The 26,370-nt window shown below is 49.4% G+C and overlaps 2 protein-coding genes across 6 annotated transcripts; one reads left to right on the forward strand and one right to left on the reverse strand.

The window, feature by feature from the left end:
* Window positions 1-5,573: 5,573 nt before the first annotated feature.
* Window positions 5,574-9,598, reverse strand: YOD1 (YOD1 deubiquitinase). 2 transcript variants are annotated; one of them, XR_013958349.1, is made up of 3 exons: window positions 9,264-9,598; window positions 7,861-8,638; window positions 5,574-6,976 (listed from the first exon to the last, which is right to left on the reverse strand). XR_013958349.1 is itself a non-coding variant. In XM_080632881.1 (2 exons), the coding sequence occupies exons 1-2, from the start codon at window positions 9,469-9,471 to the stop codon at window positions 7,932-7,934; spliced, it is 915 nt and encodes a 304-aa protein (XP_080489007.1). In that variant the 5' UTR covers window positions 9,472-9,598; the 3' UTR covers window positions 5,574-7,931. The 2 variants fall into 2 exon arrangements, 1 of the variants encoding a protein (XP_080489007.1); XM_080632881.1 differs by having other exon boundaries at window positions 5,574-8,638.
* Window positions 9,599-9,692: 94 nt separating this feature from the next.
* Window positions 9,693-26,370, forward strand: PFKFB2 (6-phosphofructo-2-kinase/fructose-2,6-biphosphatase 2). Of its 4 annotated transcripts, XM_080633189.1 has the most exons (15): window positions 9,693-9,771; window positions 10,923-11,048; window positions 11,163-11,259; window positions 11,575-11,641; window positions 11,795-11,869; window positions 12,006-12,062; window positions 12,524-12,648; window positions 13,000-13,207; window positions 13,395-13,541; window positions 14,159-14,263; window positions 14,903-15,032; window positions 15,731-15,793; window positions 16,368-16,441; window positions 18,069-18,254; window positions 23,008-26,370. In XM_080633189.1, exons 1-15 carry the CDS (start codon window positions 9,699-9,701, stop codon window positions 23,029-23,031), a joined length of 1,557 nt encoding a protein of 518 aa, XP_080489315.1. In that variant the 5' UTR covers window positions 9,693-9,698; the 3' UTR covers window positions 23,032-26,370. The 4 variants fall into 4 exon arrangements, with proteins under 4 accessions (XP_080489315.1, XP_080489318.1, XP_080489316.1 ...); XM_080633192.1 differs by lacking the exon at window positions 18,069-18,254; XM_080633190.1 differs by lacking the exon at window positions 14,159-14,263.

Genomic DNA, 26,370 nt, shown 5'->3' on the forward strand with positions numbered 1-26,370 from the left:
AAAAGGCTACTTTCTTTTACACTCAGTGCTACTACAAGCCCTCTACCATAGCTCTCCAGCCGTGTTAAAGAAGCGGAGTATTTTTGCTGTCTAAAGCAAACCCTAACCCCCTACAGCAAAGGGCTTTGTCCTGTGCAGGTCCCATCCTGGCTGCTCCTGCTTGGCAGCCGGATGGATCCCACCTCAGGGAGGAAGGAGATGATGGCAGATCTGTTTAAACAAGTAAATCAAGCGCAGGTAGCAGTTGCCGGAGCTCTTTGCTGTCCTGAGCACGCACTTCCCCAGCCTCTCTGCTGTCCGCTCTGGGTCTCCCCCAGCTTTCCCCCTGCCACCACCTTCAAACCACCTTGCCCATCTTCACTGGTGACAGCCCCACCACGCTTTCACCTTCCCGAAGCAAAGCACGTACATAACCCCACCAGCACCCACAGCCCTGCGCTCCCCTGGGGCAGAGGCACTCTCCCGCAGCCCATTCGGCAGGAAAAGGACAGAAAGGGAAGGACAGGAAGGAACAGAGATCGTTAACGTTGTTCGTGTTTTACCAGCACGTCCGTCGCTCCGCGCTGCCCAAATCCTTGTCCTGACCGTGCCTGTCCCAGCACTTCTTTGCTTTCCTGGGTTAACCAAACAGAGCCGGGTTACACATTAACCCTCCTCCGTGGAGATAAGGCTGCGCGGGTGCCCAGCAGGTACGTGCTCACGGGTGAGAGCCCGCAGCCCTTCACTTGCAGCCTGCTGCACTGGGGCAAGAGAAGTCCATCTCGCACCCATGCAGAGCACCTCTTCCTATTGCTCCACGCAGCTGAGCCCCTAAACCCCCTTCACGTCCTGCCCCAAAGCAGCCAGGTCGCTGTGTGCCGTGCTCCGAGGCAGCAGCGCAGGCAGCACCCGGGAGACTGCGGGCAGCTCTGCTCGGTACCACCCGGCTCTCACTCACTTCCCAGCTCCGGCTGCTGCCCTCTGATGTCCTCAGCACGGGCTTCGCTGGAGTCTCCTTAATCCGACATCCTGTTCTGCCGCATAGCTGCTCGCTGACACCCGGAGCAGCCCCGATCCAAGCACCTTTGTACGTAGTAATTAAACCCTGTGCTGGGCGTTTGCTCTGTGCGCTGCTCGCCGCGTTACCCCACAACTGGTTTGTTCTCCGGGGTGGTTTTGTGCAGGAGATCCCTCAGCTCGGGGTAGGACCTGGCTCCTTCTCGGCTCTGAAGCCACAGCCTCTTGCTAGAACAGGTATGCACTTGTCTATCACCAGAGCTTTCCCAGAGACCAAAAGTTCACCGCCTGCTGCTGGATGCTGTGAGGAGGCTCTGAAGGCAGAAAGCATCACCACTAAGCTTTATCTGTGTGCCTGAGGAGGAGGTGCCCAGGCCCTCACGGTGCTGAGGCTTATTCTTCAGGTACTGAGCTTGCAGCTCCCCTTCTCCCCTCCTGGTACCCTTCCCTGCAGGCACTGAGCCCCCTCTGTGTGTTCATTCCCACCTCCTCTGCCTCTCTCCAGAGGAATCCTGGAATATCGGCTTGGAAGGGACCTTGAGGATCACCTGCTCCATCCTCTCTAGGCAAAGCATGATCTAGACTAGATGTCCCAGCACCCTGTCCAGCTGGATCCTAACAGTGTCCAGTCTTTTGGAACCCACCATTTCCCTGGGGAGGTTATTCCAGTGACTGATTGATCTCATTGGGAAAAAATGTTCCTCTTGTGCCCAGTTATTCCATGTGCAGTGCTGAGTGATGCTGAACCCCAGGACCCGGGTGGTGCTGCAGAAGCACCTGAAGAACTGCAGGAGCTTGTTATTGCCTTGATTTTGGGCTCTCCTATTGAAATCACAGCTTTTCTCTCTGACAAAGTGTTTAGGCCATTGCTCCCACAAACACACACAGAGTAGACTTCCATGTGCTTTGCAAGGTGAACAACTATGAATATCCAAACTGCGACAGCCACCAAATTCATTGCAGTTTTCATGCCTCAATAATTTGGTTTTAACGTTTATATTGGCGTTTTGGCGGTTTTATTCTTGGAAAAAGGCTGTGTTGCAATGTGTTCCCTGCTGCACAGAACAGGGAAGTGGAAACAGAGCTAATTAAAGCCATGGTAGAAAGCAGAAGAGCCAGGAAGTACAGAAGTTCCCACCGGCACTGCTGAGCCCCAGCTGTGTGCTGTTACGAAAGGGAACATGCATGCTGAGGAGCAAACCAAGGAGCCAGAGGCCTCAGGAGCTCCAGTCAGCCTTGATTCCCATGCCAGTCTGCAGCAGAGGGAAGGAATGATGTGAATGTGATGGATTTGGAGCAGCAATAGCAGCCCCAGCACTGCCTGAGCATTGTGGCAGACAGTGATTGCAGTGTCGAGCTAAGTTTAGTGCAAGAGCTTCTAGAAGCATTGCCTGGTCTGGTGCTGGGTGGTGAAGCAGGTTAAACAGAGGTAGATTCACACTGGTTTTGCTAAGTTGTGCTTAGTTCTGAGCCTGCTTTAAGGGAGGGAGTAAATCAGACCCCGAGGTGTTTTCTTACTGTGCATGCAAACACAGCATGAATGAGCAAAGGCAAGTGTGTCCCGAGAGCACTGTGCTGATAGCACAAGGTCTTAAATCTGTGCAGTAAACCAGGCAGAGCTTTCTGCCTGCAGGGCTTTGTGTAGGTCAGGAAGGTGTCATGATCCATTAAAGGAAGTCTTGAGCTTCTCTGAATCAGCTGCCCAGAAAGAACCTGTTCTTTTTCCACATTCCCCTTCCTCCAATGAATATAAATAGCTACAACCCCAAATAAAGTGTGATTTCATATATACGGCATGAAGTCTATGCGAGTAGTCAAACAACGCAGAGAAAACTTCGCAATACAGTGAAGGGACTTTGGCATGTCAACAGACCCGTTGTGCCTCACCCTGTTCATAAACACGAGAGCACAAGTGGTTCAGTCCTGCCCCGGTGGAAACTCATCACTGATAACACGCCTGTTAACATAAAGAGGTTTACCTGACTCTGTAGGACTGTTGGACACTTTCCTTCTACCAAATTGTATGGATAGGATGGATGCTAACAATCAGTTACGGAAAAGACTAGGTAGTTAATACCTGGTTTCACACAGCAGCTTAAAGAAATAATTAGGTCTTAATATAGCTGTGAAGTGAGCAAGGAACCCTATTTATTATCCCTATTTTACAGAATAGAGGTAGAGAACTGAGGTGATCTGTTTCCATAGTTTGGTTAACATTAACTTAGCAGCAGAAATGAGGAGTCAGCTCTCAAGGTATAATAAAGCTCCCTGAAATTTTCCCCAAGGCTTTAATTAAAAGAGGACAGACACTGCACTCTCGGCCAACCGAATTTTGTTCACTTCCCCATTGCATTCTTGTGTTCCAGAAAGCGTTCTGGTGCTCAGAATGCTTGATGTGAGGCGACTTGATGTCATTTTATTCTTAACAAAACCTGATGGCAGTTTTACAGCCGGATGCATGGGATGATTTCAGATACAGGCAGACATGTAATTAGTAGGATAAAGAGTTGCCATTTGGAAACCAGCAAGCTGCAACTGTTTTGTTCCTCTTATTAAAGAGGCTCCCTGCCGGGGCTCTCCCACGGCAGGGTTTGTTTGGGGTTGGAGCCAGAGCTGCCCTCCAGTGCTGCGAGCAGTGAGATCTGCCAGAGGTGGATGTGTCTTGATCTGGTTTCTCTAACATATGGGTTTTGATGGTTAAGGCAGGCAGCTTCATTCTCCTGCTTCAAGAAAAGCAAATAGATAAGGCTGCTTTACTGAAATATATATAAAAAGGAATATATATATTCATATATATAAATTATGTTCTGCATTGCTGGTGTGGTTTCATGGTGACTTCGCGGCCCCAGGGTGGATCAGGGTTGTAGCGCTATTATACTCCTGAGCATCTCTCTAGAAAAGGGCTGAGTACAGCAGATACGGTTCCCAAACTGGCCCAGTGGCCTCTGCTGTGACTGTACCCATGAAAAGCTGCAGGTTTAAGATATTCTGCTCTGTGTTAGATGTTCCTTTCCTCAGCCCTTTCCCTGGCAATTGCTCTTTTTACATGAATTTATCCAGACCCAAGGAATTCAGTTTGTCCTTCAGAAAACTGCAGATTTACTCCCTAGGCAATCGCATCCATGAAGTGGGTAAGTATGCTACCGAACCCAAATGTTCCTGAAGTCTGGCTACTAAACCATTTGGCTTTAAACTGACAGACGGGAGATTGAGATTGGACATTAGGGAGTTCTTCCCTGTGAGGGTGCTGAGGCGCTGGCACAGGGTGCCCAGAGAAGCTGTGGCTGCCCCATCCCTGGCAGTGTTCAAGGCCAGGTTGGACACAGGGGCTTGGAGCAAGCTGCTCCAGTGGAAGGGGTCCCTGCCCGTGGCAGGGGTTGGAGCTGGAGGAGCTTTAAGCTCCCTTCTACCCAACCCAGGCTGCACCGCAAAGGGGTGAAGACCTCAAAACCACCCTGGTGAACTGAGCCCGAACCTGAAATTCCAGAAGTGAGGCACAGACTGCACTGAGGATGTACACATGCATCAGTCACGTTTATTGGTGCAACACAACTTTTGCAATCCAGAGCACGTGTTTAAGGCAAGCTGTTACACCAACTGGTTGCACAGATGATACACGTACCGGAAGGCTGTACCACGGAGTTACAATGGGAATGAAAGCTGTTAGAAGTGTTTGCTCCCGCTTGCTTTACTGCAGTGGGAACATGCTGCCTCCACCACTGAAAGCCCTTGCTCAGCATCTGCTCAGCACGTAAACTCAGACAAGCTTTTCAAGTGCTGTTACAACCACGAGTTGATGCGTATCTCTTGGTACAATACATGTTTGTGAAAGGCCACATGATTAGAGTGTGTCGGGCTCTTCTTTAATTAAGGAAGGAATTTAGTGCTGGTAAAACAGCCAGACTGGCACCAGGAAACCAGGATTCTTTATTTCAGTGATGGTCTGGAAGTTGGTAAAACAATACCCATAATCCACCTTTTAGTAAGCACACCCCCAAAACAAACCTTCCCATTTCCAGGGCTCATTTAGTTACTGAGCCCTGTGTTGAAGTATTCAGCAAGGAATTTAATGCTCATTTTAAACTTGTACGGGATTGGGAATGGCGGTAAGGACATAAGCCCACATTTTGCAGGCTTTGGGTATGGGTGATGCTATTCCCTCCCAGGACCCAAGCTCACGTCCCACCTCTAGGGTAAAATAGGTGTAACTAGCGTTCTGCTGTACAATTAGTAACAGATCAGTGCAAATGTGTTAGTGGTGTGCTGAAGTTCATCCTACCAGCGGGCCACTTTTGTGATGCTTCTGTAACTGTATTGTTAAAGGCAGGCAAATGCTGGTAAAAATGATACCAAAACCACCCCAAAACTAACATTCTCAACACTTGAAACAGAGGGAGTTGCACTTCAAATGTATCTATACCTTAGATACTGCAGATACTTTGGGAGAGTTTGAGAATCACGTGAAGTTTTCTGACTCACAGGCAGCACCATCGATCCTTGTTGTTTGAAATCCATCTGTTAGTGCCTAACAGCATCAGCTCTTAACAAAGATGAATTCCAGCAGTGTCAGTGGACAGTTTTTAAACCAAAGAGATTTTATTTTCTAGGCAACAAAAGAAAACATCCAAGCAATGATATTGACCCATCTCCCTCGAGTGGAACTGAGTCTCTGGGAGCAGATTTCCAATGCAAACATGACATAGCAAAGCTCAATGCTCCGGATTAAATAACCCTCATCTTCAAAATACTGCAACTGAGAAATACCCCAAAGAAAAATCCTTTTCCACGCTTGCAGAAATCCATCCAGGACACAAAGCTAAAATCTAAGTGTTGCTCCCCAAAGCCAATATGCATTTGCAAACATGGCAGGCAATAAATATGTATCTTCCACTTCTGGTTCAAAGCCACCCAAGCCAGCCACCGGGAACACCTCTCTGAGGTAGGTTTTATGTCCATTTTACAGATGGCAATGGTGAGGGTCAGCTCCTTGTCCAAGGCGTTTCTCTGCTTCCGTGTGAAAGCTGAGAATACAACTGAGGACTGACAGTCTCTTGGTCTCATTCCTAGACAGTATTTCATCTCAAGTAGTTATAACACAGTGTAATCTTCAAGTTCCTTTGAACTGTCAGGTATTTCCTTCGGTTTGTAAGCATCAGCTTCTAGAGAACTGGTTTTAATGTTGGGGGTTTGGTTTGGTTTTTTCCTATGATAGACTAAAGGCCAAGTGAAGTTTAACACTGGAAGCTAAGTGGCTTTCTATAGGAAACTCCCAACAGTGCTGACATGTATTTTAATACTGAATTAAAAAGCAACCTGGTCCATAGTGATTCTGTCCTTTATACTTAATTATTCACGCCTCAATTCAGCAAAGCACTCCTGTAATTACGTTTCTTCTTTGATAGGACCCTCCTGTCTTTCAAGGTATAACTGGGAGCCTCTGCTGAGAACTTCAATGAAATATGCCTTTGATAAACAAGGTTTTCCTGCACCAGTTTAGGTAAAACTAGATGTTAAGTTCCACTTTGGGAAGTGGATTTATTTCTGCCTCAGTCTGAAGATGCAGGTTCTTGCTCCCCATTCATAAAAGTGCAAGGAAGGTAACTCAAACCAGCAACAGAAGAAGAGCAGGTTAAGGATATTTTAAAATTCATTAAAACAAGTATGTGTTGTAGGCATTTCAAGGAAAACCCAAAATCCCCTTCAGTAATATGCACCTTTACAGCACCTTTTAAAAGACCTCAACAGCACTTACAACTGCTGTGAGGCAAGAGAGATAAAACCAATTTCAACTTCCCTGATTGTGAACAGTCCGAGAAGCAGGGCAGTTTCCATAGCTTATTTTGTTCTGGAACTTAAACTGCACCCTTCATTATCAGGATTAAAGTCTTGCCACTGAACAGTCATCGGTGACAAATCAAACACATTAAGGCAGAATGCAGATGAGGAAACTTCAAGCCTCCCTTCTGGGTTCTCTGTCCTTCTAAAAAAGGCAAAACTTTTTAGCAGGAAGGAGTGAGAACTATACCTTAAAGTGCTCGTTTACAGTGTTTGGAATCTGGTACAGCTTAGTAACACTGTGGCCATGAGCTATACCCAAGTCTGCTTCAATGTATGTAACAGAGTCACTTCCCTAACTACTCTATTTCCCTCTTGCTAGGATTTCAGATACTACGGTGAATAAGAGTCTAAACTATTTCAAGAAACATGCCTATGCTCTGATGCAGTGTAAACACCAGGGGGTTGATAGTTATTTTTCAAGCAACTAAAAACTACCTACAGAGGATTAGTAAGTTTATTCAACACTTAACCATCTACTTATTAATTTCAAGAAGGCTACCTTAAAGCTTAGAGGCCATTTCTTTCTCTAAAGCCATGACTTCACACACACAATACAGTCTACTTCTGATGGTAACAGTATAGGGCAGCTTTGGAAATACTCTTTTCCATTCCTAAGTGTGCACCAAATGAGCAGTTTCCCCTGCAAGAACTGCTTGCATGTGCAGAGTCTAATCCTTAGCATAAATAACACTGATCTGCGTGTTTCCCAAACCTTTAATTTAATTACCCTGAAAACATGATACAGAGAGATTAAGTCAGCAATCTAAAGGCTAGATTTTATGCTAGTGTTGAATGAGCCTGATTTAATACGTCTGCTCAGTGCACACACACAAAGACTATTTCAGGAATCAAGTTCTAGCTGCCAGTGTATAAAACCTGCCAAAGTACTATAAATTAGCATGCGAGAAGATACCTACTTCAAATCCCTTGGGATAAATGCCTAGCCATAACAAACCTGTGCATCCTGGCCATCATTAAGTTAATTTGCTTTTCAAGCTCTGTGAACGGAATTGTAGGATTACATACAGCTTATCTGGGAATCCAGAATTTTATTCTGGATCGATGAGGTAGTCGATGTCACCATCCTCATGCAGATGTCACACTTCCCCAAAGTTGGTGTGTCCGGTCTCCTTGGCGTGTTCTCTGGCTTCCACTTGTCCCGTGAGTCCCTTCTGGCACACCATGCACCTCAGCGTGAAGTGATTCACATCCGTGAACTGCCTCTTCCGCCGGGCTTCATCTGCCAACTCCAAAGCTTGTGCAAGGACAATATCATCACTTGTGGAGAAAATGGTCTGGGGCGGAATGTCCGAGTCTGGGATTTTATGCTCAAGCGGATCATAATGAATCCCATCATAAATTAAAAGGACCCGCTTAGTGTAACCAGCATCTTCCCCAAAGCGGTCGATCCTGACTGTCTGTGTGTCCACCACACAGATTTCACACTGGTAAAACTTGGATAAAATGGACACTTCGATGGCTCCTCCCCACGTCTCTTCCCTCCTGATCCAGTCACAATACTCCCTGTTGGTTTTCCCTAGAACTGCCTCACAGTATGATTCCGGATCGCTTGCTACTATCTGGGCTATGAGGCTGCGCATCTCTGGAGCACAGCCTGGGTCGTAGACGCCTCCTTCTACCACATAGTACACACTGGTGAAGAGACAGGAGTTATCTGCTGGCACAACCCTCCTGGCGAGCACAGGCACAGCTTCCCTGACCGAGTTAGACATCGTTCTCTTTGCAACCACAGGTGAATCAGTCTTGGCTTTGGACGTGTCCTCTTCAACGATCAGTGTATCACCTGTCAAACACAGGAGGAGGAAGAATTGAGGGAAATCACAGTGCCACAGAACAGTTTGTGTTGGAAGGGGCCTTAAAGCTCATCCAGTTCCAACTCCCTGCTACGAGAGGGCCACCTTCCACTAGAGCAGCTTGCTCCAAGCCCTGTTCAACCTGGCCTTGAACACTTCTACATGCAGACCGGATTTAAAGGCACGACTGCTTGTAAAGCAAAGCAACGCGGCTGCCTTGTTATAATTGCGGCTTGTGCTCATTCTCCCCCACAGCACCATATCCTGATGGAAAGCCGCCTCTGCCAGAACAGCCGGTAGCACCACAGCTTAGGGATCAAGCACACAGAGGAGGCTCCGCAGTACTCACCCACCGGGCCCCAGCCCTGCCAGCCCCGCGCTTTGCCTCCGGACCCTCGGGACGCGGGTGAAGCCACGACGGGCGCTGCCGTTGAGCACAAAGCACCTCGAGCCGGGTGTTGACAGCTCCCGCCGGGGGAGGAACCGGCCCGACAGCCGGTTGATGAGAGGCGTGCTGGGCCGCAGTCTCTTTTAATTAAGCTAATTACACCCCATAAAGCGCCGGTTTCCGCACACGCACCCCCCCCTCCAGCACCGCGCAGGCCCGGCCCTCACCCGAGTGGATCCCGATCTCGCCGAGCCGCCGCTCGCCGTCACTGAGGTCCAGGCTCCTCGGCGGGAACCCGAGCAGCAGCCGCTGCGCCGAGACGGGTACGCCGGTGAGGGCGGCCAGCGCGGCCTGCATGTCGCGGAGCCGGGAGTGCGCCGTGAGCCCGGGCAGCGGGTGGGAGCCGCTCCGGGCCTTGCACCGCAGCCGGAGCATCCTCGGCGGGGCCTCCCCGCGCCTCCTCTTCCTCCCTTTCCTCCTCCTCCTCCTCACAGACCGGCTTCCGTCCTGCCTGCTCTCGCGAGACCGCTCGGCCGCATCCAACCGGAGCGGCGGTGGCGGGTTAGGAGGGAGAGGGCGGTGTTGGCGTAGCAGGGCACGCCCGAGCTTGTGACGTAGAGATTTGCATATGATTTGCATTTCTGGCGCGCCGGCGCGGAGCCATGGCCGCGGCGCGGCACGGCGGCGGCCCGCGGGGCAGGCCCGGGGCTCTGCGCGGCGGAGAGAAGCAATGCTGTGAGTGACCCCGGGCGGGAGTGGGGCCTGCGCGCTGCCGTTCTTTAAGGGTTCAAACCTTGTCTATATCATTTAAGGATAGCGCTTAAAACCGCGCGCGTTTTCCCTCTGTCCGCGGGCGCGCAGCCGGTGCCCGGTGTCCTGCCGGTGCCCTCCCGAGGGTGCTCGGCGCTGCTTATCCCCGTCCTTCTTTCCCTGCCTCCCGGTGCTCCTCCGCTCCCAGCTCCTGGACTCGGGCTCTTTTCTGCCAGAACGTGAGTGTTTTACTTAAAGCCGCGTTTGCCCTTGGCGGCTGCTGCCCGGTCGGTAAACAGCTTTAAGACTAAAGGTTGGTATTAGTCCCATTAGCGCAGCGGGTGCGCCGGCGCTTATGCAGCTCATTAGCTGACACCCGGGAGACCGCAGAGTGGTTAATGAGCGGTGAGGACACCAGGGAGCCCTTTAGGAGATGCACGGCGGGGGTCTGATCATCCGGGAGATAGGGAATCTTAGAATCCCCGGGGTGGGAAGGGCTTTATGATCATCTGGTCCAATCTTCCTAGGCAAAGCATGACCTAGACCGAAGGTGCCAGCACCCTGTCCAGCCAAATCTTAACGATGTCCAGCAATGGGGAGTCCAACACTTTCCTGAAGCGGTTATGTTGTTCTCGTTGGGCAAAATTTTTCTCTTCTCCCATGGGTAACTTGTACCCATTGCCCCTTGTTTTTCTCATATGATTCTTTGCAAAAGGGAGTCTCCATCTCCCTGGAGTCATGGAATGATTTGTGTAGGAAGGGAAGGGACCTTAAAGCTCATCCAGCTCCAACCCCTGCCACGGGCAGGGACCCCTTCCACTGGAGCAGCTTGCTCCAAGCCCCTGTGTCCAACCTGGCCTTGAACACTGCCAGGGATGGGGCAGCCACAGCTTCTCAGCACCCTCACAGGGAAGAGCTTCTGCCTGAGAGCTCATCTCAGTTTCCCCCTGGCAGGTTAAAGCCTGACAACAGCTCCATGTCCTTCTTATGCTGGGGATGCTTGTGGTCTTTGTAGCCTCCCTTTAAATACTGGCACAAGACGGGCAGCTCTGTATGGCTTTGGGTTGGGGCTTGGTTCTTGCTCTCGGATACTCTGCGATGCTGCTGATGCTCCTGGGTTGGTTTTGGGTTTGCAGCATGGGCTTCCTACATGACCAACTCCCCGACGCTGATCGTGATGATCGGCCTGCCTGCACGCGGCAAGACCTATGTGTCCAAGAAGCTCACCCGCTACCTCAACTGGATCGGGGTGCCCACCAAAGGTGTGTGCTGGAACTGCCCTGGTGCGGGCCTGGTTCTGCCCTGTGCAGAAAGCACTGTGAGATCTGCCTGTGCAGTGCTGTCAGTCTCACGTGCTTGTCTTTTTGTGTGTGAAGTGTTTAACTTAGGAGTGTATCGCCGGGAAGCGGTGAAGTCTTACAAGTCCTATGACTTCTTCAGGCACGATAACAAAGAAGCCATGGAAATCCGCAAGTAAGTTGGCATCAAGGGGCAGAACTGTTCCATGGTGGTCTGGTTAGTCTCAGGTCTTGGCAGGCTCTGTGTTTCAGGAGCACTAATTAACACTGATGGAAACCAGGGGAGGATGGAGAACAGCCCATGCAGGGATCCTGCTGCAAGCAGGTTTTAGGCAGAGGTGCCTTATGCTCACTGGGGTTCTTAGGAAGATGCAGGGGTGGGTGCTCCATGGGAGAGGGAGAAGGTATTTAAACCTCTCCCAGTGGTTCAGAAGCTTTGCTGTTTGAATGCTTTCCATCAGCTCTGAGAGTGCTTCTTTCTCTCCTGCAGACGATGTGCCTTGGTGGCTCTACAAGACGTGAAGGCATATCTCTTGGAGGAGTGTGGGCAAATAGCTGTAAGACTTTTCTGCATGGAGTATGGGTTTACGTTTGGGTGGTTTAAAGCTGCCCAGGTTGTTTGGGGACCCTGTTGTTACCCCCAGTGTTTTGGGGCTGGTTTAAACGCCTTGGATGAAGTTGCTCATTGCTGCTTACTCATTTTCTGGTAGGTGTTTGATGCGACCAACACAACTCGAGAAAGACGGGACCTGATACTAAGTTTTGCTAAAGAAAATGCTTTCAAGGTAGCGGTGCTCCCGTGTTTAGTTTGTAGTTGCTGCACCGAGGGGCATTACTGCTCCCTGGGGCAGGGGTGCTTGAGTTTTGATCCAGGGTAGAGTTCTTGACTCTCTGAAATACGCTTCTTTGCCTTCTTTGTAGGTGTTTTTTGTGGAGTCCGTCTGTGACGATCCAGAAGTCATTGCTGCCAATATCCTGGTGCGTGCTGCATTTACCAAGCTTGGCTGCCTGTGCCTTCTGAGGGTGCTCAGCACAAGGTCACCAGCCACAATAGCTTACAGCAGCATCTGCAGATGCCTTGCTCTTACATTTCACCTAAATAAGCAGCCAGAAGGTTTGCAGCTTTAGAAAAGCTAAAGATGCAGTTAGGCTATGTGAGAAGGTGGAGATCAAATGAAGCTGAGAAACGTTTGACCTTGAAGTGTGCTTTCTTGTCGAGGGGAGGCGAGCAGCAAGGCAGCTGTGTCTGTCACAGGGCCAAGCACCACAGCGCCTTCAGAGTTGCCCTTTGTTTCCTCTCCAGGAGCAGGTTTTTTCCACAGGGCAGGGTTAAACAATGCCCATTTGTTTCCAAGGGGAAGAATAATGTTATTCAGCCTTGCCTTTATTCCCCGGGTGAGTTTGCTTAACTCTCACAAGGCGGTGCTGTCTCTTACCAGGAGGTGAAGGTTTCCAGCCCTGACTACCCAGAGAGAAACAGGGAGAACGTGATGGATGATTTCCTGAAGAGGATAGAGTGCTACAAGGTCACTTACCAGCCTCTGGATCCTGATGCCTATGACAAGTAAGCAAAGCCCTGGGGTGCGTTTTATTCATGCACACATGAGCTGCTTTGCTTTGTCGCTGCTGTTCGCTGGCTCCGGATGCTATAATGTGTCTGCTGGAGCCTCTGCTCTCCCAAAGTGCCTGTATGAAGGTGGTTCCCAAGTGATTTGAAAGGGTTTTTCTCTAGTGTACTGCAGTGTAATGCAGCTCCTTGTGTAAGCAGTTCAGTGTCTCTTCTGTCTGCTGGAGTGACCCAGTGGTAGTGCTGGTGCCTTTACTAGAGGATTAATAGCTAGATTACACCCGCAGATGCACGTGCTTCGTATTTAAAACCAGTCGTGTGGGTGTTCTTATCTTATGTTGACTCCAGAGATCTTTCCTTCATTAAAGTGATCAATGTGGGACAGCGGTTCCTAGTAAACAGAGTCCAAGATTACATCCAGAGTAAAATCGTCTATTACCTAATGAACATTCATGTCCAGCCGCGTACCATCTACCTTTGCCGACATGGTGAGAGTGAATATAATCTTGTTGGCAAGATTGGTGGGGATTCTGGTCTGTCACCACGTGGGAAGCAGGTAAGTGTTTGGCAGCACCCGGGTTGCTGTATGTGTTGTGTGACCAGAGCCGGGCTCTGCATCCGACTCCTGCGAGGGGCAGCCCCGCAGATGGATCTTGCTGCAACAGCCACAGCCCTTGCAATGATGCTCTGAAGAGTGGCAGCAGCTCCTGCTCCCTCCTAACCTCCTCTGGTGTTTTCTCCAGTTTGCTCAGGCACTGAAGAAGTTCATTGAAGAGCAGGAAATCGTTGACCTGAAGGTGTGGACGAGCCAGCTGAAAAGGACGATCCAGACAGCCGAGTCCCTGGGGGTCATGTACGAGCAGTGGAAGATTCTCAACGAGATTGATGCTGTGAGTGAAATGCTGATTGAAGCCTTTAGAGTTTCTAGATGGAAAATAATGCTTAAAACCAAATTTATTAATGATAAAATGACCATTTCTGGTTCATTTCTAACTATGTCCATGTGTAATGTACTGCAGCCATCATAAATCGTAGAAGCACAGAGTGTGTGTTGGAAGGGAGCTTAAAGCTCATACAGTTTCACCCCCCTGCCACGGGCACGGATCCCTTCCACTAGAGCAGCTTGCTCCAAGCCCCTGTGTCCAACCTGGCCTTGAGCACTGCCAGGGATGGGGCAGCCACAGCTTCTCTGGGCACCCTGTGCCAGCGCCTCAGCACCCTCACAGGGAAGAGCTTCTGCCTAAGAGCTCATCTCAGTCTCCCCTCGGGCAGGTTAAAGCCATTCCCCTTGGCCTGTCCCTACAGGCCCTTATCCGAAGCCCCTCTCCAGCTTTTTTTGGCTCCTTTAGATATTGGAAGGCCATTGGTGTGGCCATGGTAGATCTACTGTCTGTCATTTTCATCACATAAAGGAGTTGCTCATCTCAGCCAGTTGCCTTTTCTTTTCTCTTTGTTGCATCTCCTCTGTTGAAATGGGGTGGGTTGTAACAAGCTGCTCTTTCCCCAGGGGGTCTGTGAAGAAATGACCTATGGAGAAATTGAAGTCAAGTATCCAGATGAGTTTGCATTGAGAGATCAGGAGAAATACCTTTATCGCTATCCTGGAGGCGAGGTGAAGACCCTTAGAGAATAACAATGACCCAGTATATGTAAACCAAAGAGATATGTGTAGAATTGAAGGACTTGACCTAATTTTCCCTTTTTCTGCCAATATTTGTGTGAGAAACTGAAAACATCAGGATCCCTAATTCTCTTTTAGAGAGAAGGTTCATTGATTTCCTTTATCATGGTGTGCAGATGATGCCTTTCAGTCAATGAATTGGGCCACTTCCCGAGTCCCTTGATGCTCCCCTTGGACACTGAGGGGCTTCTGCATCCCACTCATGTGGCCAAAGCCTGAATTTTCACCGTGGAAAATGGAAAGGAGATGAATGTGGGCGTGGTGTGAAGCCATTTCTGGGTTTACTTCACAACCTTCACCGTATAATTGACTATTTTATGTTTTTCTTATTGCACTCCTGAAGAGTTACCGGTAATCCAAACCCTCCTGTAATCTGCGGTACGCTGACCTTAAGTTTCACCTTTTGCTGTTTGCCGTTTTCTCTCCCTGTATTCACCAGGTCATCCCTAAACGTCTGCATTTTGATTCTTAAATTGATGATTTCCTGAAGGTGAAGCTGCTAAAATTGCTGCTGCTGCTTTAAACCTCTGTTTACCAAACGCCTTGAAAAATTCCCATTTTGTTTTCCAGTCCTACCAGGACTTGGTCCAGCGCCTGGAGCCGGTAATTATGGAGCTGGAAAGACAAGGCAACGTCCTCGTCATCTCCCACCAGGCGGTTATGAGGTGCCTGTTGGCTTATTTTCTTGACAAGAGTGCAGGTACAAAAATAAGCGAGCGGTGGAAGGGGCTGGCTTCTCTGCTGCTTCCTTTGCAGGGCGTCGGGGAGGGTGGCTTGTAATTGCTGTTTTGATTTCTCACAAGGCAAGAGGTGCCTAAAAAAGCAAAGCAAACATTGCTCACAGACTTTAACCATTGCAGTTCAGTGGGGCAGGGAGTAAGAAGCTCTCCCTATGTGAAGTGCAGAAGAGCGCACTGCTGGCTCTCTGCTCAGCTGCTGTTTCACTTATGTGTTCTATAGGGGACTTTATTTTAATGTAAAGGGGAAGTTTTGTGGTGCATGGGGAACCCAAAGGGTTGGCAGTTGTGCTGCATTGCTGATTGATGCTGATCCTTTGTGTATCATACTCACCTGGAAGCTAGTTCCAGTGCAAGCTCCTTTATGATGCTCCAACGAGTGGCACTGGAGATTAGTAAAGCCTTTAGTCAAGTTTACTAACTCTAAGTAGAACTCTCATGGGTCCATGGCAGCTGTTGCTGAGGTGTTTTCCTACCTGTGTGCAGCTGGAGAGGCTTCCTCTGGTTAGCCCCATGTGTTGGGAATGGTGGGTTTGGTCCCATCCTGCTGCTGCATCCAGTATTTGCTATGTGAAGTGTTCCCATCCAAAGCCTGGGCAGAGCGGGGTGGCTGATGTGGGAAGCACCCCATAATACCCCATAATGCCTGCCTCTGTCCTAGATGAGCTGCCCTACCTGCGATGCCCTCTCCATACCATCCTGAAGCTCACACCTGTGGCATACGGTAAATAATGTCTTTTCTTCCCCTAGTGTGTATGTGTGTGTGAATCATAGGGTGGTTTGGGTTGGGAAGGACCTTAAGATCATCTACTTCCAACCCCCTGCCATGGGCAGGGAATCTGATGAGCAGGTTTGTGTTCTTGTCTGGCAGCAACCAGCTGAGCTGTAAAAGCTTCTGGTAGTGTATTTAATATATGCAAAGGTTTTCGATTGTGGGAGAGTTTGGAGGGAGCAGTGGGAGAGGAGATATGTGGGTGCCAGGGTGTTTCCATCTCCTAAACAAGTGATAATTACCTCTGGGCTTCACCCATTGGTGAGGCTGTTTGTGCCTCCAGTTTGGGGTGCAGTCAGTCAAAAATGGCTTTTTTTTGGATGGACCTATAGACCCCATAACAAGGCTGAACAGTGAAGGTCAAAGCCAGAATGTAGTTCAAGTGTAAAATCCTGTTTGTTTGAGCTGTCTTAGAAACTGGAACCTATTTATTGCTGCTCACTTTCCGTGCTGTTTCCAATATGAAAATAAGAGATGTTTATTTCCTAAGTTACCCTTCCTCATATTAAGTTCTCTTGTGGTAAAGGTTGTAAAGTGGAGACGATCACCCTGAACGTGGAAGCAGTGAACACCCACCGTGACAAACCCTGTCTGAACTCAGTAAGTTCTTGCTGCACAGCTCAGCCTTCATCCCATTCCAAAACCAAGTAAGGACACTGAAACGCTCCTCAGTACCTGCTGGAAGTGGCTGGTTGCTCTCAGTGAGCACAAAGGCTTGCTTCAGAAAGAATCCCCCCAAAAGCAGAATTAATAGGGGGTGGAATTAGTTTGTTTCCCAGGCCAGGGAGAGCTGCTTTCAGAGCTATCGCAGGAAGCAGAATGGGCAAGTTTAGAAGAGAGATTTTGAAGTTCCTGGTCTTCTCGGTTAATGAAGTTGTTGTTGCTTGTTTCTGTTAATGGTGATAACTTCAGAAAGAGTTGCCAACTGTCTTGAAGTGATTTATTTTTCCTTCACTGTCTTGATGAGCTTTTCTCTTTGTAAAGCTGCCACTGGGGTAAGGCTGAGTTCTAGGGGTGGTTCTTGATGGCTCTCACAGCCCTTGCGGGGCCAGGCTGGCTGCTGTGGGGCAGGAACAGAGGTTTTCCCCTTGTAAAACACAAGAAATCAGCAGAGACAAGTGTTTGGGGCAAAGCAAGACTGTGGTGCTCCTAAACTTTGTATGTATTGGAGGCAGAAGGAGATGGGTCCAATTTATTTCCTTTGCACTGTGAATCCTCTTAGAGCAGCAGTGGAAACACGTCAGGCTTTGGCTTTATTTATGAACTCCTGTCTCCCTTTGCTTCAATAACTGCTCAGGCATCCACCTTGTGGATGCACCACGTAACTGTGTGCTGAGTCTGTGGAAGCTGCTGTTACTGTAGGTGCTTGCTTTTGCAGAGGGATTGATCCATCAGGGTATGGTGTGTAGTGATTGCCTGTAATTAGCTCCCCCAGTTAAAGAGCATAAACCAGCTCTCTGCTGTGCTAGCTCACAGGAAGTCCAAGTGCATCACATCTTAAGTTCTTTTGGTGTATTTAGGCTTTTTAGCTGCCTCTTGTTGTGCTTTATAGCGAGCTATTGCTTGATTGCCTGGGATCTGGTTGGTTTTTGTGTCCCAACATAAAATCCCCTATGCCAAGGGACCATAAACGAGGAGAGAAGAGGCTAGGAACCTGCATCTGTGGCTGGAGGGTTTGTGGAGCTAAATCCAGCTGATTACAAAATGCTAAACTGAGGACATTCAGCAAGGTTTTTGTGCCCGGTCCCACACTGGTGGTTTCCAGTCAGTCATTTATCACTTTGCAACCTCTGTGTGATGCCTGTGTTGAAATCATTGCTTGCTCGGAGAAGTGGGAGGCTGTTTCTGTTGTTCTTGGCTTTACTCGGGCAATGTGGCTGCTTTGGGGGAGAAGAAACACAAAGAATGGAAAGTTTTTCGATTTCTAATTATGCTTTTTCCCCCCTAAATTGATTGTGGGGAGAAAAGGAAAATAAACCCCAAAATGAACCAAAAAACCCCTCCCTGAACAAAGCCTGAACTAAGCAAAAAAAATCCCAAAGGGAAGTAAAACTGCTCAGAAATAGACCTTTCAGTGGCCTCCGAGGCAGTTCAGCCAAGAGAGTGGGGTATTTCCCACTGCTGGTGCTCAGCAGGGGAAGCCATGGGGAGGTGTGTGCCGGTGTGGACGCGTTTGTAAACTGTGGTTCCCCTTTTCATTCCTTGTGATTCCCTCCACTGGGATCAGAACAAGCTTCCCGCCGGCCAAAGCCCCGTAAGGATGAGAAGGAACAGCTTTACGCCGCGGGCCAGCGCGGACACGGTAAAGCGCCCGCGGCATTACAGCGTTGGGAGCAAACCTCTCGACCTCGTGGGGCCTTTCCCATCCTTGGAAGCTCGAGATGGGGCCGACCAGCAGCAGCTGCAAGTTGAGGTCCAGGTGGTACCTTCTCTGTGTTTCCCTTCCCCACCATCACCCGCAGCTATCAGTGGTGCTGGCTGGAACACAGCCCTTTCCCAGGGTCTTTGTTTCGGTGTAAGAATCCTCCTGGATTAGACACTCGTAAACCCCAAAGCCACCCCATTAAACTAGAATTGTGGTGCCAAAGGCTTTCAGGACCAGGTTGGTTGCGCCTTGGAGCAGCCTGATTTAGTGGAAGGTGCCCTTGCCTGTGGCAGGGGGTTGGAACTGGATGAGCTTTGTGGTCACTTCCAACCCAAGCCATTCTATGATCACCAGGCTCTGTGCAGGTGAGTTTACATCAGTGCAGTAGGGTTTTGGCAGGGTGGTTGATTCTGGGTGATGCTTTCTGGCAAAAACCCAATTGGAAGGAGTTACAAATGTCCTCTTTGTCTAAATGAGATGCTGCAGCGAAGTGTTGCTCCAGTCCCTGGTAGGAAATACTTGCATCATGACTTTGTCAGTGCCTGTTTTCCTGCAGATCCTGACGTCAGCAGCTTGTTGGACAAAGTTTGGGCTCTTTGGGTGCCCAGGATAAAGCAGCTTTGGGTGCTTGGTGTTTATCTGGCCTAAAAAGGCATCAAGGTCCTCATCAGCGTTGGACGCAAAGCCCCATTTGTTTCTTTGCTCATGTAAACTTGTTTTGCTGTTAAATGAGGTGTTAAATTGAGGTGTGTGCCTGGGAGAGTGCAGGCAAAGAGGTTTGGAGGGGGCTTTGAGGAGATCTTGGCTGGGTCCTACAGAGTCATAGAAGTTAGAGTTGGAAAGAACCTATGTTGTAATGTGCACGTTACATGTGTGTTGTAATGTGCAGAGACAGCCATTACCAAAACTGTTTAATCTTGGATGCTTTAGAGGTTAATGTTCCCCAGCTATTAGTGAGCTCAGCTTCCCCCCCTTCCCTCAGAGTAAGTGGCCAGAGAGTAAAGGAAGGGGTGATGCAGCATGGGTGGACATTGTTGGTGTTTCCATACTTGGTTTAGAGCATGAGGCTCAGGCATCCCCAAAATCCCAGGGCTCTGGTGGCCTGAACCAGCCAGGGCTTTGCATTGGGGTGGGTTTGAGCCACAGCAGCTCTGGGTGATGTCTCAGCTGGAGAGGACCTCGATGGCCTGAGGTGGGTGCCCCAGGACAGGGATCCCCACCCCTGTTTGCAGTTGTACCCTTCCTCATTGTAGTGATGAAGGAGCATTTAGTAAGCCCTGGGTTCTGGGCTGGGTGTGTGGTAGGGAATTGTCCTGTCCCAGGACCTTTTGCCTGAATGGAGCCCTTGGGATGAGCAGCAGTGGAGGGAGGAGGTGGCCAGGCACCGCAGCACTGTCCGTGCCTTGTATCAGCTCCTCTGTGATACAAGCCCCCCCAGCTCCCTAACATGGCATCTTTGGGGTTGCTTCACTTCTTTCCTCATTTGCTTTGCTGCTTTTCCTATTTATTTCAACATCTCCTTTAAAATGCACTATGAGCTATCCTGTGCTGTTTCTTTTTTCCTTTGCAGCCTCAAGGGGGAATTGCTTGCCTGTGAGTACCACTGAAAGCAGCTTGTATGTACTCTCTTTTGGTTTAGTAAGTAGGACTTCTCTCGATTACTATTGCATGGAATCTACTTTGGGGAAAGACAGATGCATGGAGCAGAAGGAAGTCTTTTCCTGTGTCATTTAAGGACCTGTCATTAAGGGGAACCTCAGTGGGGGAGAAGTAAGTTACCAGGTTGAGCCCACTAATCCAGGGGCTCCAACTGGTTTTACTGGTGAATGTGCTTCTGTTGGCTGCCCATACAAGTGTGTTTCACCCTGAGCTTGCTTCATCCCTGGACCAGGATGTGGAATGGCTGCACTGGCACTGCCGGGTGGAGCCATGTAGCCTGTCCTTGAGCAGTGCTGGCTCCCACATATGTCTCTTTTCCATCTGGTGATGGATGGATGGCAGGGATTTTGCAGGAGTCGTTGGATTGTGACCTGAATGGGATTGGTGCTGCTCAGCCCCAGTTCCCCATGGCTTGAGGGAGCTGGAGGGGTTAAGCATGCGCTTGGCAAGTAGCTGGGTGGATAAACCTTCCTGTGTGGGTGCCTGTTGTCACTGAGTCCTCACCACCCCGTCCCTTTTGAGGCCCCTTGACTTGGGGTCAAAGGGAGTGGGACTCTCTCCCACCCTAAGGGGAGAACATGTCCTTGTCTGTCCCCCTGTCTTTAGGGAGCCTGCAGCCAGCATCACCCACGAACCCTTGGCTTCCCCCTCAACCTCTGAGTAAGGGGCTCGGATGAGACCACGGCTACTGCCCTGTGCAGAAAGGCTGGAGATGCCCTCGCTTCGCTGTGCTCCCACCAGCCCTGCTCTGCTGGTGCCTGGGGCAGACCCTGCTGCAACCCTGCGCTTGGCTTCTCGGGTGTTTCTCCTCCTGCAGTACACACGATGCTGATGGGCTTTGTCTTGTGAAGGGTGGTTTTGCCGTTTAGGTGCTCTGTCTGGGGACCTGGCTGCATTATTGCACAGCAGGTCCCTGCATGGGGCTGTGGGATGGCTCTTGGCAGCACTCATGGTGCATCCTCTGTGCTGAACCATGCTCGTCCCCATGCACTGGGGTGACCCACAGTAGCCGGCTGCATCCCCCATCTTTGGGGTAACAGTGATGTCCCTCTCTGGGAGCAGCAGGCTGTGCTGGAGAGCACCCAAGGGTGGTGGTGCCTAAGGGTGGGCTCAGATGGCACAAGCTGTGTCCCTGGGGGGTTCATGCACGTGGGCTGCTGGGATTGTTGCTGACCTGCTCTTGCTCTCAGCAAGGCTCTGCTCCCTCCTTGCCTCTGCCTTTGAGCAAATCCTCTTGCTCCTGGTGCTCTGGTGTCAGAGAGCTGGGTTATGTGCAAAGGAAGTAAAGCAGGAGCTGGTTCAGTTTCCAGATGCGAAGTGTTGAAGGAGGGTTCAGGTTTGGGTGGTGAGCTCCCGTTTCCTCTGTGGCAGGGTGGTCCCCTTGCTGCCGTAGGATGCAGCTCATCCCTTTCAGGGAAGGGAGGTGTAGCTCCTGCCTCTGCTCAGGTAATGTTCCTCCAGGCCTGAGAAACTCCCCCTTGAATGTATTTGGCCATTTGAATGTGCAGTTTTCGACTTCAGTTGCACTTTGTCCTTGAGTGAAGCTCTTCCAACCATTCTGTCAGTACAGCTGCTCTTTCTCTATCACCGCGATGTCATGGGACACGAAGGTATGGAATTGATCCCAAAGTGACATGCCTCTGTCTCCTATTTGCTAGTTTGGGATAGCATTTTGAATAATGCTGCAGAGTGTTCTTACTGACCTGCCAAAGCTGTGGAAGCGCACAAAGCATCAGGCTCAGATCCTGCTGCAGAGCATCTCCCAAGCTGCGATGGTGACTTGGGAATGGTCCAGCCAGTAGTGATGCCAAAAGGGCCTGTTTCTCTTAAAGCTGCCTATCTCCCTGTTTTTCAGAGGCCTTAATGATGATGAGGGGGGAAAAGGAGAAAGCACAAGCTCCCCAGCTCAGGTTCTAAATCTGATAAATTATTCCTATACTAATATTAATTTAAAATTCAATCAGAGGAATATTATCCCTAGGCTAAAAATCAAAGCCTTGCCCCTTTGGATTTGCATTTGCTCTGGGCTGTGTGGTTAGAAAATGAATGTATGTACTGTGAGTGCTTCTTTCCCCCTATATTTAAACAAATAACACAGATTTCCTAGGAGGGGATGCAGATAAATGACAGTAACTTGGTCCAGCTTCCTCAGTTCCAATACAAACTTCCTTCCTTCCTAGTACTGCTGTTTTGCTTGAGAAGGTAGCGTGTGAGCAGCTCTTATGCATTAGCCCTGATGATGGTTACTCTTTAAGTGTTCTTGTTGGGAAAACTGTTTTAATTTTACTTTGCTTTGGTTTTTAATTGCACATAGAACATATGCAGGGTCTGGATTTCCTGACTGTTGGATTTCAAGTGTTGGTTGTCAGCAAACTGGCTCCAGAGCTGTGCCACTGGTTCTTTTAATGGCAAACCAGTGCTGGTGCGGTAACAAAGACAACTTGCACCTATTGATTCACATGTTGGTTTGCAGTGTGAGTGCTGCAGCTGAGCAGGCCAGGCGCTGGGCATGGCACAAAAGGAGCCTTTTCTGTGCTCTGAGACATTGCATGAACAGCAGCTGTAGGAAATCCTGGTTAATGGGTTTTAACTTATGTGATTTGTGTAGAATAGAGTTCACTTGTACTGACCTGAGTGTGTTCCTGGTGTCTGTTGGACCCTCACTGAAGCAGTAGGAGTTTTATCAAAACTAGAAGTACTTATTGTGGTTAATACGTGAAATGGTTCCTGTAATGTTTCTTTGTTCTGGAAGTGTATTTTCCTATGGAGAAGAGAAATAAAAGTGAATGACCCTCAGTAACCAGCCTGCTTCATTATTGCCTCCAGAAAAGCTGAGCTTGCATGGTCCCAGGGTGGGAAGCCCTTCTCACAGAGCTTTGCAAGAGGTTAAAAGATGATGCAGAGTGTGAAGCAACTCGTTATTTGCTGGGGTAGAAGTAAAGAAGAAAATCCTCGGATGGTCTCTGTCATACAGAATGATTATATGGATGCTGGAATGATGCAGAGTGATTACATGGAGCTGGTGGATCCACTGCGAAGTATCTCTGTCCATCCCCAGCGCTAAGCTGAGCTCTGCTGTCCCTGCTTTACATCTCTTGGCTTAGCCTTGGTCTAACCTGTCCTATTTCTCTCTCCTTTGTAGAGGATGGCCAGTTTAACGGTGTAGAGGTTTGGCTTTCATCTGGGATTTCCGTGGCTGAGAAGAGCCCTGCAGCTGGACCTGAGCATCCCTGGAGCACAGTGAGCTGCTGCCGCTTCGGCCCACCCTCTCCTCTGATGTGTTTTTAGAGCCTCTCTGTGTCTTTTCTTTCTGAATGCTGCAATGTCTGTCCATGAGATTGGAGGAGAATGTGAGCTAACCTGTCCCTGGGCTTCCTGGGGTCCCATGTTCTTCTGGTTAGATAGTGAAACTAACTGCAGCGTATGCAGGACAAAATGGTCATACTCCTACTCACCGAAGCAGCTGTTCTTTGGTGTTATCAGACCAAATCCCCAAGTTCTTATTTCGCTGTTACCATTTCTAATGTCAAATGCAGTAATTGTGGTGTTTAACCATCCCCAGAGCTCCAGGCATTGCTCAGCTTAGTTTTCAGGACTCCTGATTTAAATCCCCGGATCCGAGCTGGTTCCTTTGCTCTGGGAAGGCTTTTGCTCATCATATAAAACACACAGTGCTTGCTAAGTCAGCAAATCCTGTGAGGGGCAGAAGGGAATAAAACCTCCTGTCCCTCTCTGGAAAGAGCATAGTGCTGTTGAAGCTGAGCTCAAGTCCTGCTTTAGCTTTGCACCCAGATCTAAGCTTCCTCCTCTCATTTTTCCTGTGTTCTATGGACACTTTTATCTGTGATAAGAGAAAACGGGAGCATCACTTTGCTCTCAGGGCCGCATGTGCAGGGCTTGCTAGAAGCACAAGATCTTTTACCAGTTGTCTTTTTAATGTACCAGAACTTAAGCCCATCACCGAGGTTTTTAAACTTGCCTATGAAAAAGCTGTGAATGATACTGATGTATAATGCTGCTTTTAATAGAGTTTAAGCTGCTTTAGTGTTCAGTGCATAGATGGGTAAGCTGCCTTGTGGTGCAGCTCATGTGTTACTTAAATCCCCACCAAAACCCCAAACTGGGTTTTCTTCCACAAGTTTTGACTTAGAATCATAGAATCCCAGCCTGGTTTGGGTTGGGAGGGACCTTAAAGCTCCTCCAGCTCCAACCCCTGCCACGGGCAGGGACCCCTTCCACTGGAGCAGCTTGCTCCAAGCCCCTGTGTCCAACCTGGCCTTGAGCACTGCCAGGGATGGGGCAGCCACAGCTTCTCTGGGCACCCTGGGCCAGCGCCTCAGCACCCTCACAGGGAAGAGCTTCTTCCTTATCTCTGACCTAAATCTCCTCTCTGACAGTTTAAAACCATTCTTTCTTGTCCTGTCACTTGTGTTACGCCAAACTCCATTATGTCCCACTCCTCCCCTTCTTGAAGAAAGGGGCATTTAGGTACGAAACAGGAGGCTTTTCTGGACCTGCTGTTTCAAGTTGACTCCAGGTTTCAAGTTGCCTCCATATGAGGAACTTCTGGGACCCAGGTTGCTTATTTTAAATGAGGAAATAGATGTTGGCCATACCCAGAGCAGGGATCTGTGCCTGAGGAGCACTGCAGAGGAGCTCAGCAGCCCCGGAGCCTGAGATCTACTTGGGGATTTTGAGCTCAAATCTGGGTTGTTTTAAACACTCCAGCCTTGTGAGTTGATAAAGCTGAGATAGGAAGGGGCATGGCAAAGGCCCAGGCGTTAATCCTCACCCCTTAGGATTTCTGAGGAGCAGCAGCATGTGTTGATCTAAAGCAATTGTGCCACAGAGGGAAGAAATCGAGTGGGTGAGAAACTGAGTTGTAATAGTTTTGTTCCTTCAGCTGTTCTCACGGGGGCACAGGTTAGCTGTGCAAGAGCAGAGTCTGTTCTTTGGTTTTAAATGTCACAGTGCTTAGAAACGAGCCAAAACTCCTTGTGGGAAGAGATTTCCAGCCTCTTACGTGGTGGTACTCGCTGTCACACTCCAGTGATGCTCTAAACGCACAAACCACATTGGGCTGGCTGCTCCTGTCCAGGCATCTCCTGCTCTGTGAGTAAAAAGGAGCAGCAATGTACTGTAGGATGTTTATGCACAATATGCAGTAATAACTTGTGACGGAGTTAATTCTCTTTGTATCATTGAGTAGTTAATGGCTGTAAGGAGACAAAATACGTATTTTTACCTGCCAGGATTCATGAAGGCAGCTGCTATGATGTTGGTTGTGATTAATATTATTAATCACTGCTAAAAATCAGGTCTCTGGGTCTTTATCGCTGACTGTGGGCACCTTATTCATGTTGTGGGTCCTTGCTTTGGTTGTAGGCTGCTGGGTCATGGGATGGAGCCTCTCAGCCACCTCTGCAGATGGCAGTGTTTGTGCCTTGTTGCTTTAATCGAAGCCTAATCATAGCCTTTTCCTCCTGCATTTTAACTTTCAAAAGGCCTAAATACACATGTCCAGAGCAGCGCAGCGGCAGATTTACGATCATCATTGTTGCCACATGGGTGAATCATACCTGACATGGTCCCAGGTCCTGCTGAGCCTTTGGGGGCAGTGGGGCTGGGATGATGCTAGTGACCCCACACATCTCCCCAGCCCCATACAGGTCCTTGTGCCAGGTTTTTCCTTGAAATCACCTGATTTCCTTGGCACCGTGCATGCAAACACCCCAGGATAAACAGCGATTGCACAATGGGCTGAGCTGGGGCTCAGCAGCCGCTTGTGCTCTCGGTTGTATTGGCACTGGTGTGTTGGGCTGGGCAGGTAGAGGTGAGGAACTGGGAGGTGTGGAAGGGGGCTTGATTCCTTCAGGAGCATTGCTTCATGATGTGGGAGTTTTCTGTGTTTCCCTCACTTTCTGTCTCTCTGGTTCTAGCAGCAGAGGGTGGTGGTGGCTCCCCTGAGCTGTGGTCCAGGGGCCCAATGGCTGCTCCATCAGCATTATGGGTTGTTTTAGAGGGCAGTGATCTCAGTCAAAATCTGTTCCATCTCTGCCACCAGTGATGGGGAAAATCAGGCAAGGAGAAAGGCTTCAAACCAGCCCGGGTAGCTTGAGTTTGCATACCCTGGCTGCACCATTAGAGCTGCCACCACTGTAAGTCATCCCCTTGCTGCCAGCTTGGCAGCAGGTGATGGGGAAGCCTTAGGAGCAGCAGCATTGCTGTCAGTGCTTCCAGGAACCACCAGCTCCATGGGTACATCCCAAACCCTCACCCTGTCCTCCTTCTAAGGGTGCTGCTGGTGCCACCTCTGCCTCTCCTGCTGCTGCTCTGTCCCTGGACACTGTTTGCAAATGCATCTCTGTGTTTGGTAAGATCGATGTTACATGCCTTCTTGCAATCTGGCTGCACTACTGCTTCCTAATGTGATTTTTAGGTTTAAAAGAAATGCAGTGTACGTAAACCTGTGCTGTTTGTTGTGAACTCTGCACTTGAGCCTAAA

Source organism: Psittacula echo (genome assembly GCF_963264785.1).
Source record: "Psittacula echo genome assembly, chromosome: 22".
Lineage (NCBI taxonomy): Eukaryota > Metazoa > Chordata > Aves > Psittaciformes > Psittacidae > Psittacula > Psittacula echo.